The sequence below is a fragment of the Pollicipes pollicipes genome, unplaced genomic scaffold, assembly GCF_011947565.3.
Source record: "Pollicipes pollicipes isolate AB1234 unplaced genomic scaffold, Ppol_2.1 Scaffold_882;HRSCAF=1015_pilon_pilon_pilon, whole genome shotgun sequence".
Taxonomy (NCBI): domain Eukaryota; kingdom Metazoa; phylum Arthropoda; class Thecostraca; order Pollicipedomorpha; family Pollicipedidae; genus Pollicipes; species Pollicipes pollicipes.
Window position 1 is genome coordinate 85,202 of NW_023597085.1, and position 13,337 is coordinate 98,538.

The window sequence follows — 13,337 nt, forward strand, 5'->3', positions numbered from 1 at the left end:
TAGGTTCCTGTTCACCGTCCAGTTCTCTGGGACAAAATAAAGATGAAAAAACTAAACCTTTCCCGGTGGCTAGTGCAATTTAGGCTCGGTATGGGTGGTCACTTCTTATTCTGAACTTAAAATTTGGGTCGGGAAATAAGGGTATTAGCACGCGCGCAAGTGGACGGTCGAATAGCCTGCGCTCTGGGGGGGATGGGGGGGGGAGGGGGGTCAATGTGACCCACAAGCTATGAGAGCTATTTGCACTAAATTCACAAAGTTGGTTGGTCTGTATGTATGGTCACTTGCATCAACATTTGAGGTGCCTAAGTCATGACGTTCTGCTTAAATAAGGTTAAACGAGGTCATACTCCATATTGGTGCCCAAGTGCCCTCAGACCGAAATGAAAATCAGTGACCTTTTACCTAGAACAGGTATCTAGGTCCAAGGCAGTTGTGTGAGGCCAATGACCTTGTTTGACCTTAAGAAGGTCATAGTGACCAAAAACATACGAAATTGCTTGGATTTCTTAATTTGAATAGACGTTAACGATTACGCTAGGCTTAGGCTGGTGACCCATGACGTTTAATAAGTCCGTGGGAAATGTCTGTCGCGGTTCATGCTGTACAGAAATGCGAAAAGAGCATTCAGAAACTATCTCTTGAAGCAAGCTCCCAAGCAAAAAGCTGGCTGGTTTTGACAACGGTCTGAACGCCATATCTGACCCTGGGTCAATGGAATTTGCCGCAATCCTAAATTAAACTGTTTTAATACCTAAGAAACAATCTCAGAAATGCATGAATTCGTCAAACACTTCTTTGTCGCATAAGATTGAACAATCCCTCAGAATTGCCTCGGCTGACAGCGTCAACCTGCATTTAACTTGACATAGGTCAGCGACCTTACAAAATAATCTGATTTTGTATACCCCAAGACTACCATTGACTTGCCTACAACTATGCAAAGTCTGGTGCAACTACACCGCACCGCTTGAAAATCATGTTGTAAAAATTTTCGGAGGGGTTGGGGATAATTTGAAACCCCACCCGGGCACATTAAGTCTAAAGACGAGTGAATATTGATTCATTTTCTGAAATGTAGCGTATGATAGCAATCCTTTGGGCGTGTAAGTTTAAGGTAGTGACCTATGACTACCATTTGCGGCAAATGTCATCCGCGTGTTATAACGACACGCTGCCAAGTCTAAAACTAAGCACAATCTACACCTTAGGCAAACAGGGGAAATGACACATGAAACCGGAAGGAAAGACAGGTAAAAAGACTGATATTACGACGGAATATGGCTTAATGTCATGCTCAACAGCATTTGGGATCGAAACAAGTAATATATGAAATATCTAAATGCCACCACGTCGTTGGCGCAGTTGTCATGGGACGTGCCGTGGTAGATGGGAGGTCTTTGGTAGGCCTGACACCGATATATTTTTCATCGGCCAGCTCTTACCCATCAGAAGGCAGGTTTTTGGCGTCAAAACACGCGTAATGGATGCCCCAAAGACCAGTGAAAATATTGGCGCGATTGCACAACATGCCGGAGAGGTATCCACAAAAGACCTGACGGAAGAGGTGACCGCATCGCCCTATCAAGGCGGCGGTTAATTAAGAAATATTTGGGATGGGAGTCGTTTACGTTTATTGGTGATTGTAACTAGAGAAGGCATGGCTTTGTGCAAAAATGCGGGATTAGGGTCGATCACGATTGATTGTGTAGTATGCTTCCATGATCAAACATAGTCCATTAGCCTGCATGTAAACTCACTTTTTGCCAAAGGCCTACCGATTAGCGTGCCTTCTGCAAAACACACGCTGAGCTCAAAATTATCATTTTTTGAGTAGTTTTGGGTGCGGAAATAAGATCAGCTCAAAACATGTTATATCCCTTTTATGCATACTTAGGCCTCAATAGGCCACGTCAGAACACGCAAGGTCATGTGAAGTCATCCAAGGTCAATGACATCTGTCGTCAGCAGCGGAGAGACTAGGCGAAGGAGTGAGACGCATGTAACCACCTTTGTACCATGTTTGTGAAGCTAATGACGCATAATTTCATGTGCCAACGTGCCTGTTCGCAGATTCCCACAACTACGTTGTCAAGTGTCGAAGGGGCTTGCATAATGTACAAGATAATATGTACATAATGTACAATGTACATAATGTACAATACAAGAACTCTGCGATCTGAGTACCTGTACATATGCAGCGCACTGTTTCTGACCCTGGGCAAGCTTTGTACTGGTCACTTAGACCCGATTGGCATTTCAGTTTTTCATTTGGATGGTCTTTAAATTTGAACTAAGGTGGCCTCAGCTGACTTATAGGTCAGAATAAAAATAATTTATGGGATATCATTGCCCAAAACAAAATAGTATTGATGCTGTAGGCTGCTTGTAGATCTTTGGAACGATGACTTGACCCGACCTGATCCTTGTGGGAAAAATGGCCGTTATAGATGGCCCACAGTGTAAACGCTTCTATGTGCCCTCAACATCTAGCGAATCGTGTTAACACATGTTTCAACTGCATCTTTCAGAACGACCATTTTTCGTATCGTGACCTCTGGTAAGCTGAGGCCAAACACGTGTTGTGCATTCTTCGTGATTCGACGAGACCCTCACAACGGCATATTTGCTTGTCTCGTACGACGTCCGGAAGCTGGAGATCCCGGGGAAGCTTCCCCACGCCGGGCGCGGATGGCTCAGACCCTCGGCCGGACGCGGCTTAAGTGCACCGGCTAGGACAGAGTAACCTGAGTCCTTCATCGTAAGAGCTCGAGACCTTGAGATCGCGGGTGGCGTGCGTGACGGGGTCGGGCTCTCGCGCGCAGCGTTGCAGAGGGATTGTCAAGTCCGGGACACATGCGATTAGCGTGCCACCACGGTGGGCGCTGCCCTCAGTCCGCTGTGAAATAATCCTTCCCTTCACGGACGGATATAACGAGTATTGTTGCGGAATCGAGGGAAGACCGGTCGCCTTTTATGACGAGTGGAAGGTCGCAGCGCTCCGTCTTTTGCCAAGAGCCCGAGTCGGCAGTGCTCGCGAGGCGACAGTCGTGGTGTAGCACGTGACACGTGACAATGAGATCTCGCGTGTTGGGCGATCAGGATCAGGTCTGTATTGCAGTTTGGCTTATGTAATAGCGTTTGTAATAGCGAGCTGTCAGAGGCCCAGTCTTTACAGTGAGTGATATGAGCGAATACAGCCGTAGTGATCACCACATTGCTCACCGTAGTTCCAGAATCAATGAAGTGGGATTCGTAGTGTCGGTAGGGAAATGTGAAACATTTGGTTATGTCGGCTTGGTAAACATTGATTGTAAAAACATTATGTGCTTGACGATTCAAATATGTTGGGTATTTTGTGAGACAATTAGCATTTTCCCCCACGTATCAACAATACCGTGGCATTTGCCGACGCGCCGATCATTCTTTGTACGTTTCTCCGATCAGCGTGTTGTCTGTTGATCATAAAGCAAATGGACGGATTTAAAGGCAATATGCCTAGATAATTAGCAAAAAAGAAAAAAAGAAATAAATACAGAACAAAAGAAAAGGCGTTGGTGGTCGCGGGTCAGTGCTGGTCGGTCGGTTTATGAAACGCATCGGTAAAGAACGTTGTGTTGTGTGTGTGTGGTGTGTGTGTGTGTGTGTGTGTGTGTGTGTGTGTGTGTGTGTGTGTGTGTGTGTGTGTGTGTGTGTGTGTGTGGTGTGTGTGTTGTGTGTGGGTGTGGGTGTGTGTGTTGTGTGTGTGTGTGTGTGGTGTGGGTGTGTGTGTGTGTGTGTTGTGGTGTGTGTGTGTGTGTGTGTGTGTGTGTGTGTGTGTGTGTGTGTGTGTGTGTGGTGTTGTGTGTGTGTGGTGGGTGTGTGTGTGTGGTGTGTGTGTGGTGTGTGTGTGGGGTGTGTGTGTGTGTGTGGTGTGTGTGTGTGTGTGTGTGTGTGTGTGTGTGTGTGGTGTGTGTGTGTGTGTGGGTGTGTGGTGGGTGTGTGTGGTGTGTGTGTGTGTGTGTGTGTGTGTGTGTGGTTGTGGTGTGTGGTGGTTGTGTGTGTGGGGTGTGTGTGTGTGTGTGTGTGTGTGGTGTTGTGGTGGTGTGTGTGTGTGTGTGTGTGTGTGTGGTGGTGGTGTGGGTGTGTGTGTGTGTGTGTGTGTGGGTGTGTGTGTGTGTGTGTGTGTGTGTGTGTGGTGTGTGTTGTGTGTGTGTGTGTGTGTGGTGTGTGTGTGTGTGTGCGCGAATGTGTGTGTGTGTGTGTATCTGGTGAATTTCTCATTGGTTATTGTATGCTATGTCTGTCACAATTTTTCTTTGTAGTGAATGTTGAGTTCAGATGTTGCACAACAGTTTTGCCCGTTGGTAATACGACGTGGAGGTGCTGCTCGGGGTCGGTTATGCCCCTCTCAGCTCAGCCGTGCGAGGTGGCCCACATCCGCACCGCCGTGAGCGCTGTGACCGACGCCACAGGGCGCGAGGGTGTACGTTATGTCCGAGCGTATGTGGCGGCGTTCGCCCAGCGCTCGCGGCCGCCGTAATGTTTGGAAATATTGCGTGCTTTGGATACGTGGCAGTCGTCAAAACATCTTGTGGCATAACCATCTCACTCGATGTTTGTCCATTGATGTGCTTATTTGGGGGAAGCAAATATTTCACTTGCGGCAACGTGCGTCCGCTATTGTGGAGAATAACGTTGCATGGTAGCGCGAAGGTAAGTCCATTATGGGCGTAATTTTATTAATTACCTTCAACTCACGGGACATGCGAGACGAAAGAAGAAACGCACATTGTTTCGTCACTTACAGGTCGCATATACAAATCATGCAACAACTATTGCAAGAAACACGCTCCTTGTTGAAAACAGAAATCACGTGCCCAAAATGAATGTGACGCGTCTGTTCCATTCAGCCATGAAGCAGCACATCAGGCGGGGGAGGTAGTCTTGCTTCCTACACGATTCGGTGGGTCGGTTCAGGGTTAGTTTGGCGACGGAGGGGGACGACTGGCTGGTGTTCGGGCTCAATATTGATGGAGGTGATTTTGCTGTTTTACGTGTGTATGCACCAGCGGTTGGTACCTGAGATCAAAAGAAATGGATTCTTGGACAGGGCCTGGGGTGCGCTCGTGCACTTTGCCCAATTAAACACAATGCTGCCCGGACTTCAGCATTCGCTCAAGACCGTTCGACGCTGGAAGTAGGAAGGTTTTAAAGTTTCGAGCGCCAGCGAAGGCCTCCCTGACATCACTAACGAGTTTTGTCTCAAGGATAAATGGAGGCAGTTAAACCGTCCCAGAAGGCATTACACATGACGGTTATTAGACCCACCACAGCAAATGTGTATAGATTATATTGTTAGCGAGGGCACTGTGTCTTAGCCTCGACGTACAGTCCAGCACTGAGAAGAGCGTTAGAAGTGATCATAGTAGATCATAGAGATCATAGATCTTGGCATCATAGATCAGATCATAGATCATAGAGACCACCTCTTGTGACCAGTTCGACGTCTGCCTCGCGCCGGCGGAGCCCCGGGCGTTTACGTTTTATAATGATCTGTTGGCAGACATATAATTTTCAGATTTAACAACTGGAGAAGATGATGCACGCAAGAAACGGTCAGGACATTTGCAGCAGGACATGAGTCATAGTATGAAAATAGAGAATGCTGCTTAGCAAGATACGGGTGATAAGATTATTCGCGTAATGAAACGATGCATATGACCTTGAGAAGCAGAAAAATCATATTGGTAGACCAGGTTACAGAATTAGAAAAATACATAAACAGTCTTGACAATGAACAACGAATATTGTATAGAACATATACATAGAAACGCATGAAATAAAAACACGACGTGCAAAAAATGACCAAATATGTTCCGAGGAGGACTAAGCAAAATGCACGTGCAAAGGATACTTGCTGCAATAATGCGCGCCGGCTAAGTGTTGCGAGACGACAAAGCTTTCTTAGGGACATTGCATGGAGCGCTACAAGGAAGTGTTCTCATCAAAAGGAACCAATAGAGGGATAATGGAGGCCTGTCTTAGGAATCAATTTCAAGACTCACCGAACAGGAACGTGAGCAACGTAAATGTCTAATTAGTGGCGAAGAATGCAAGCCAGCGTTGTGAAGGATAAAAATAGCGTTCCGTAGGATAAAAAAAGGCTCCTGGCATCACGGGATTGGTATTCTGAAATCATCTCGAAAGCATCATAGTCGCATGCTACAAGAACGTTTTTGCTAACGGTTTATTCATTACCTAACGGCAAGACATCATAGCTATGATTCTGAAGAAGGGAGACCAGACCTGATTGCGAAAAAAGCCTACATGTTAACTAGATATCATTCATAAGATTGTTGCAAAGATTGTCGCTACTCGCATTTGCTGTCATTTATTTGCTGCCATTGGTGGTCTCGAGAACAAGCTGGATTTACACCGTGCCCTTTTATAGATGAGAACATCAGATTAACGGCAGGTGCCATTGAGTATTGCGATATGGATCATATTTGAGGACTAATGACAGCATGTGACTATCGGACCGCGCTCGATTCGCTGGAGCATAACGTCTTTATCTCTGCGCTTCAAGCGTATAACTCTGGGGACAACTTAATATCGTGGATTAAAATCCTGTGCAGTGATGGTCTTCTGACAATAGTGAATAACGGGTTTACATCAAACTGGTTTTAGTGCAGTCGCGGTACGTTCTAAAGGTCTCCACTTAGTGGAATGTTATTTGATTTGGCAATTTTTTGCCATAAAAAATTGGCAAGAACTTTCGGCGAAAAGCATAAAAATTAGGATGAGTGTTTCCAGCATCAAAGTGAATGGTGTAGAGGTTTGATTATGTGTTTGTGATGACAACATAGCATTGTTCTGGCAGGGCAAGCAATCTGTGGAGACAGTACCGCGCGTCATGGATGAGTTCAGCAAAGCTTCTGGGCTGAGTCTTAATACAGACAAGAGCTGGATGATCTGGTTAGACACTCAGAGTGGCAGTAACGAGTCCGTTTCAGTAATGCGGTCGTAAACAGCATGAAAACACTGAGTGTATGGCTCAGTGCGAACGTCTTCTGTGACGCCGATTACGTAAAGCTTATTTTCACAAAAATTAATACGTGATGCTATTAGGATATGAAGTCAGCGCTCATGAACAATAAAGGATCGCATCACTGCGTCGAAATATCTGATGTCATATCATCTTGTATACATGTGGGCATGAGTGAGGACCTTAAGTTGCTGAAAGAATACTGGCTCAATATATAGAGCTTGGCGGGCTAAAAGCACTAGACGCAAACGCATTCTGGCAATCATTAGCTATGCTGTGGTTAGTGCGCCGTCAGACCGGGACTCAATCTGGCGTCAAATGATGCAGTCACGAATAGGCACATACGAGGTAACCACCTTGTTAAGAACCAGCCTGGGTGGTGATGAAATTAAGCTCTTCAAGAATCTTAAATTTCATAAAGACGGAATTGCTGAATTTCAAGCACACGCCAGTAAATCCCTACAGCAAACGGCAAGCATACAAAAAGAAATGATTCGTTACAATACAAGCATATGAGTTAACAACAGGACCGTATTCATGAAAGGCCTACGCCAGCAAGGAATGAAAATTATTGACGATCTAACGAAGAATGACGGGCACATAATGAACATAAATGAGATAAAGCACAAATATCCTAAGGTTAGGATAGACTTCCTGGCATCTGGTTCGCTACTACAAAACAAAAACACGGGTGAAAACTCAAGCTAGCGGACGGGTCGTACCGAAAATTGACTGAGGCGGAAAACAGAAACTGTGCAGCTCAGATTTCTGTAACGATGCAGTAACCATGCATCTAGCGCTATAGCCAGATGGGAAGATGGAGGATACTGTGGCTTTAACATGAAAAAAGCAGATACAAAATTTCGCACGAATGCATGAGTTCCACAAAACTGCAACTGCTACAATATAGGCTGTCTCACAGATACATACCCACACGGCGATACTTATAAATTTGAAATGTGACTGATAGCCCTAAATGTATTCATGGTAATCAGATGGGCACTTTAGCCCATTTGGTATATGAATGCCATCAGGTAAGTAGCATATGGGAGCAGCTCTTCACGAAATTAGGTGTCTTCCGGACAATACAAGACAGAAATAATGAGACAGCGTGGCATACATCGCTTGAATCATAGTCGGGTGACGTGCAGTTGAATTGATCATTCTTATCACCAAACAATATATTGCCTGCGCTTAAGTATTGCATCGTGTTAAGGAGCCGAACTACGAAGGTGCTGAACGGCTTGTACAAAATTGTGTACAAAGTGAAAGGGATCGCGAATATCAGCGGTACACAGACTGGTTTTGCAGATAACGCGATGGGTTTGTACAAAATAAATGGTGGCAAATCATTTCTTATTCGCTTTTTTCTCTTGCTTTGGGTTTAGTGCACTGCTGCACGACACCCATGCCTGCCGGTTAATAGCCTTTTTCTTTGTTCATTTTATGCGTTTTGCCTGGCGGGGAGTAAGGACGAGCGAGCAGTTTCCTGATGTGTACGGGTAATGTGTACGGGTGTTTGTACGGATAGTGCGGCATCGAGCGGTGGGCCACATGATGTATCCATTACCGTGCACGAGTGTGATATATGATCTGTATGAATTGTGTGCTGGTGGTATGACGTTGCCTAGTGTAAGGGTGAAGCATTGCGTGAATAGAAAAGTAAGTTCAAAAAGTTTTTGTCTGCTGAAAATTACCAAGAAAAATTGCACAAAGTTTATCGGTGGTACGTACATGAAGAACTTAGCTTGGCATACTAGCCAAAGCTGCTGAAACACATGCCACTCTTAATTCCCTTGTTTAAGCTACAGTTACTATCATATAATGGCGTTCACTAACAGTCTCCGTAGTTTCTTGAGTCTCGGAGAACCCGGGCGTTGAATCACCAGCGATGAATAACGCAGAACAATCAGGACCGTTTCTCTGTGATAAATCGTACTTTACATGTCTTATGTATTTTTTACTTACTTTTGGGATCGATATGTCGGGACAAACAAACAGACAGAAGCAGGGTGTTTATAAAGGGCCACTTATATCGGAAAGACCTTGCTCAAAATTGAGAACGCTAAAAGGATGTTTTGCACGCTTTTATCAAAGCGAGATTTCATACATGACATCCATGACATGGCTGCCGCTCAGAATAGTTCATAATTTAATGTTTGTGTGTGCGTGTGCGTACGAGCGCACGTGTATATGACCCTGCGCGTATGTGTATGGATTTGCGTGCGAGTGCAAGTCCAAGTTTCAGAGCACGCCGCATCAACACGTGCGCGCGGATCGTGACACGAGTGGTACCACCTGGTGTGCCGGCTCGGCGGAAAGACTGCGGTGTTTGTCTCGAATCGATCGGCGGCACGTGGCTCGTGCTGCGGGCCGTCGGCCGGACCCCTGCATTATTCACGGCACCAACAACACCAGGCTAATGAAGGATGTTCCTGACCCAGGGCCGGGTGGCAGCGCCGCCGCTGTCAGGTGAGTATTTTTGCGATTCATGTTTAGGTGGCGGCCGGTGAAAACGCCCAAGCCTGCGTTCAACAGAATCATAAACGAGTTTCTTCAGCCACGTTTTTTTTTTTAAAAGAAACTCGCAAAAACAAGTTTCTTCCCTCACATTTATCCCACGTTCTTCCGAATTTGGCAGAGATGGAGCCCCTCCCCGAAGTGAGTAGGAAATGACATTCCTGGCACTTGTACACGAGTATACTCCTGGAACCAATACAAAGTACATGCTTTTCCGGTCAAATGCGGAGCACGGTCCACGCGGTGACTTGCAGGCGCGTTCAAGGTTTGCATTCGTGTTCCTTCGAATGCCCGAAACAACAAGTGACTCGGCCGAAATCCGTTGAGTGGAGATGCTGCGTGAGGTATTTCATATCAAGGTTATGCCATGTTGCGCTTTTACACTTCCTCCCCTTAGGACACAAAGGTGGATGCTCAGATGTTCGAAAATTGGATTAGCGTCCATTTTCCCTAGAATTTGTGGCCAGAGACGGTCAACACAGACGCAAATATGTCCGGACACTACAAATTCCTGACAGTACAGATGGGAGAGTTTTTATGAGGTTATGATCGCTCTTGAGAGATCTTGAGAGATCGCTCTATTTGATGCCCTAGGAGAATATCATTGCGTTCATTTGGCTTGCGCTGCAATATAACATTTCTACCGTTACAACCTAGGTAGAGCTTTTACAAGGAAGAAAATCGGAGATGTAACTGCACCACTGCGAGGGCTGAGGCTTAGAAAAACAAACGCCTGTGATGAATTGCCTTCACGACAACGGATCGTGCACTGATGAACCGCACCTTACTGCGCCAAGGACCCCCCAACTCGGACTCCGTCGACATAAGGTTTGCATTAGGAGAAAGTCGTCCTGTATGTTCGCTCAAGGAGCTCTAAAGGACTAAAGTGATGCTACTCTTCCACCAGACGTCTGATGTCTTGCCTGGTCAGACGTCTGACGTCTTGTCTTGTCAAGCCTCCAAACGCCAGTCGTAATTTTACGGCAGTTGGCATGCAAAGATCCGCTAGATTCCTTTACTTATCCTTTTGCAAACTAGCGGTGCGACTCTCTTCACATTGTCATTGCATTTTTCCCTGAATTTCTTTCTCGTAAACAAATCCCACCAGATTTGTCCGCAAGAAGTCAATGATGCAAGCATTTTGTTGCACAGTCAAGTGTGCGAAGCATACATCTTGCAATGAACACTGCGCGCGGTTACCATATAGGTCTCCGACGGACAAAATAGCAGACATGTAACACCACCGTAATCGAGTGGTTCACGACATGTAAGGTCTTAATCTGACGTCTGTATTGGGCTGCTGGGGCTCGCTCAGGAATGATGGCAGCGAGCCAAGTTAGAAGCTTTGTCCGGAAGATGAAAAAGACACCAAAGCTATTGATCAGCTGATTAAATTTCGTGCTGTAAGCTGGGAGTCCTTATCCTGACAATAGTCTACGTTCAATATATCATGAAGGACTATTCAAACGTCGTCATCAAGTCAGCACAAGTTATACTGACGAGCCTTCTGTCCATGATCAACAGCAACGACTCACTGCCACTCCAAACGTCCCGATCATAATTTGATTAAATTTTAAATTGTGTCATTATTTCATTAAAGTTATCAAATGTGTTTTATTTCATTTTAGTTAGTTTTTAGCTTTATTAAGTTTAAATACTTGCCACTGAGATTGAAAAAAACGAAAATCAGTAACTGACGTAGGAATTTGTTCACGTGTTAGATTCAACATCGCATATTCATCCGGACCAAGCCGCAATAGTCTATGCTTGGTAACAATGACCTACTTTTGCTCTGGCGGATTTGATTAGATAGCATTATAAATTTATAATGAAGGTTGGGTACTGGATTGGATTTAACTGTGTGTTAAAATGAAATCCACGACGAGCGCTTGAACACAAAAGGTGACGGACACATGGCGGGGGGAACACTGTCGGCCATGGGATGAATGCGGGGGGGGGGGGCGCACCAAGGAGAAGGTACTGAAAATAGTCTGCATATAACTCCACGTTCTGTCTGTTTGCACCCTCTTTATGCCTGCCCCGCCCATCTGTGCCCATGACCTGTCAATCCGTGTATTCATTATCCAGCTGACCACCAGATCCCACCAGGTTCAGCCCTGGCCCATTACCAATGAGTCCTGTTTACTGAGTGCATCGAGCACCTGTGCCACGCCCTGCATCACGTGGATCAGAGCCTCTGTCTCGCGGATCGTCCGCCTCTGCATCGCTCAGGATCCGCCTTTTTGTTCTGTGTAGTGTGACATAGGAATGGATTGGCTTGGTGCGATTGGGACCGCCAATGTTAGCGGTGAATGTGCGTGTGACGAGCAGTTAAACACATACCTCACTCGAGTTACGTGTGTTGCCCGAGTGAATGCGTACTTTGTGACCCGACAACCAGGCCGTGCCGTGACATAGTGGCAGCGGCATCGGAGAAGTGATTTTGTGCCATATACGTCGAGCTACCCACTCCTACGTCTGTATCGGCTATGGCTCGTGTTATGTCGGCCGACTGCCCGGCCTACGATGGGCCAGCACCATCCAATGGCTTAACCCGCCAGCGCTAACGTTCGGCGGCGCTGGGCAAAATCTCTACCGAACAGTTCTCTAGAATCATGACGGTGAGGCGCCATGGACTTGCACTGCAGGTAATGGAGGGCAGTACCGACCAAATGGACGTATCCTCCTTACTGAGGAAAATGTTCCATGCCAGAGACCGGAGATGGCAGCTACTCAGCTCAGTACTGCTCAGAAAAGCACAATGCCTGTTTTGGAATACTCTGTTCTCATCAAGCGGTTTTCAGGGTGCTTCCCCAGAGTTTTTGCTTTTTGACCGGGCTGTTTGCGTGAGGGAGACCTGCGCCCCATCATACCAAGCTGGAATGTATCGCCATCCTCTGGCGGGATTATCGGCTGAAGAGGAGATGCTGCTGTCGCGCCAGCGCGTGGCGCCGTCCGACGCAGCTGTGGACGAACTAAAGCCAGAGGATCTCGCTTCTCGCTCGTTGGGAAGTGGGCGGCACTGTTCTCCGCACGGGTACAGGTCGGAGTGTAAAGCAATGCATGTGGAGCGCAGCGGACGCTCCATGTCATCGCCAGCGTCTCGACGCGGCCACGATCTCCTCACATCAAGGGGTTTCTGGCGCCGCGAACGTTACGGTTCGCGGCCGCCAGGCCGCGCGGTGGGCGGTGCTGGCCGCACCGGGAGGTTGCCGAAGCCGTCGACAGCCACCTGTCGGAGGCCGCCAACCACCGTCATCAACCTCCCGACCAGATTTGGGCGCGCCGCGCTGATCCGCCGGATAGGCGGCAGCGCACGACACGTGACGACGACGGCTTGTTTTCAGGCGACGATGGTAGACGGCCGTCTACACCTACTAGAGAACATCGACGAGGGCCTCAATGTTGGTCCTGGCTGGGCTTCGGGCACTTGCAAAGGCATTGCTCAAACGGGCAGCCGGGCAGGCTGGCAACGGAGTGGTAACGCTCTCCACGATACATGCTAACGTTAACGGCTTTTTGGCAAGCGATGCGCTTTTGAACACTGGCAGTCAATTCATTCTCACTGAAAGCCGTGTCGTTGGTGCTGTTCCTCCTAACATCCAGCTCAAGCCGCCTGCCCCGTCGCTGTCGGCATCAAGCCATCATTTAGACGCGTCGGGTATCTCGTCCCTCAACACAGACGTTACAGGAGTGAAAAGAGAGGAAACTGTAGCTGAGTTCATTGTGGTGCATAACCTATTGCACAATGTAGCTTTGGGATGCGGTTTCCTTTCGAACATAGTGTTGT

General features: G+C 47.1%; 1 protein-coding gene across 1 annotated transcript in view; it reads left to right on the top strand.

Moving 5' to 3' along the window:
• Positions 1-12,907, top strand: part of LOC119114512 (uncharacterized) — a 43,676-nt gene extending 30,769 nt beyond the window's left edge. The window contains exon 8 of the mRNA XM_037238619.1: positions 12,895-12,907. Within this exon, the coding sequence (XP_037094514.1) occupies positions 12,895-12,907 (13 nt within the window). The remainder of the gene's footprint in view (positions 1-12,894) is intronic.
• Positions 12,908-13,337: the final 430 nt, after the last annotated feature.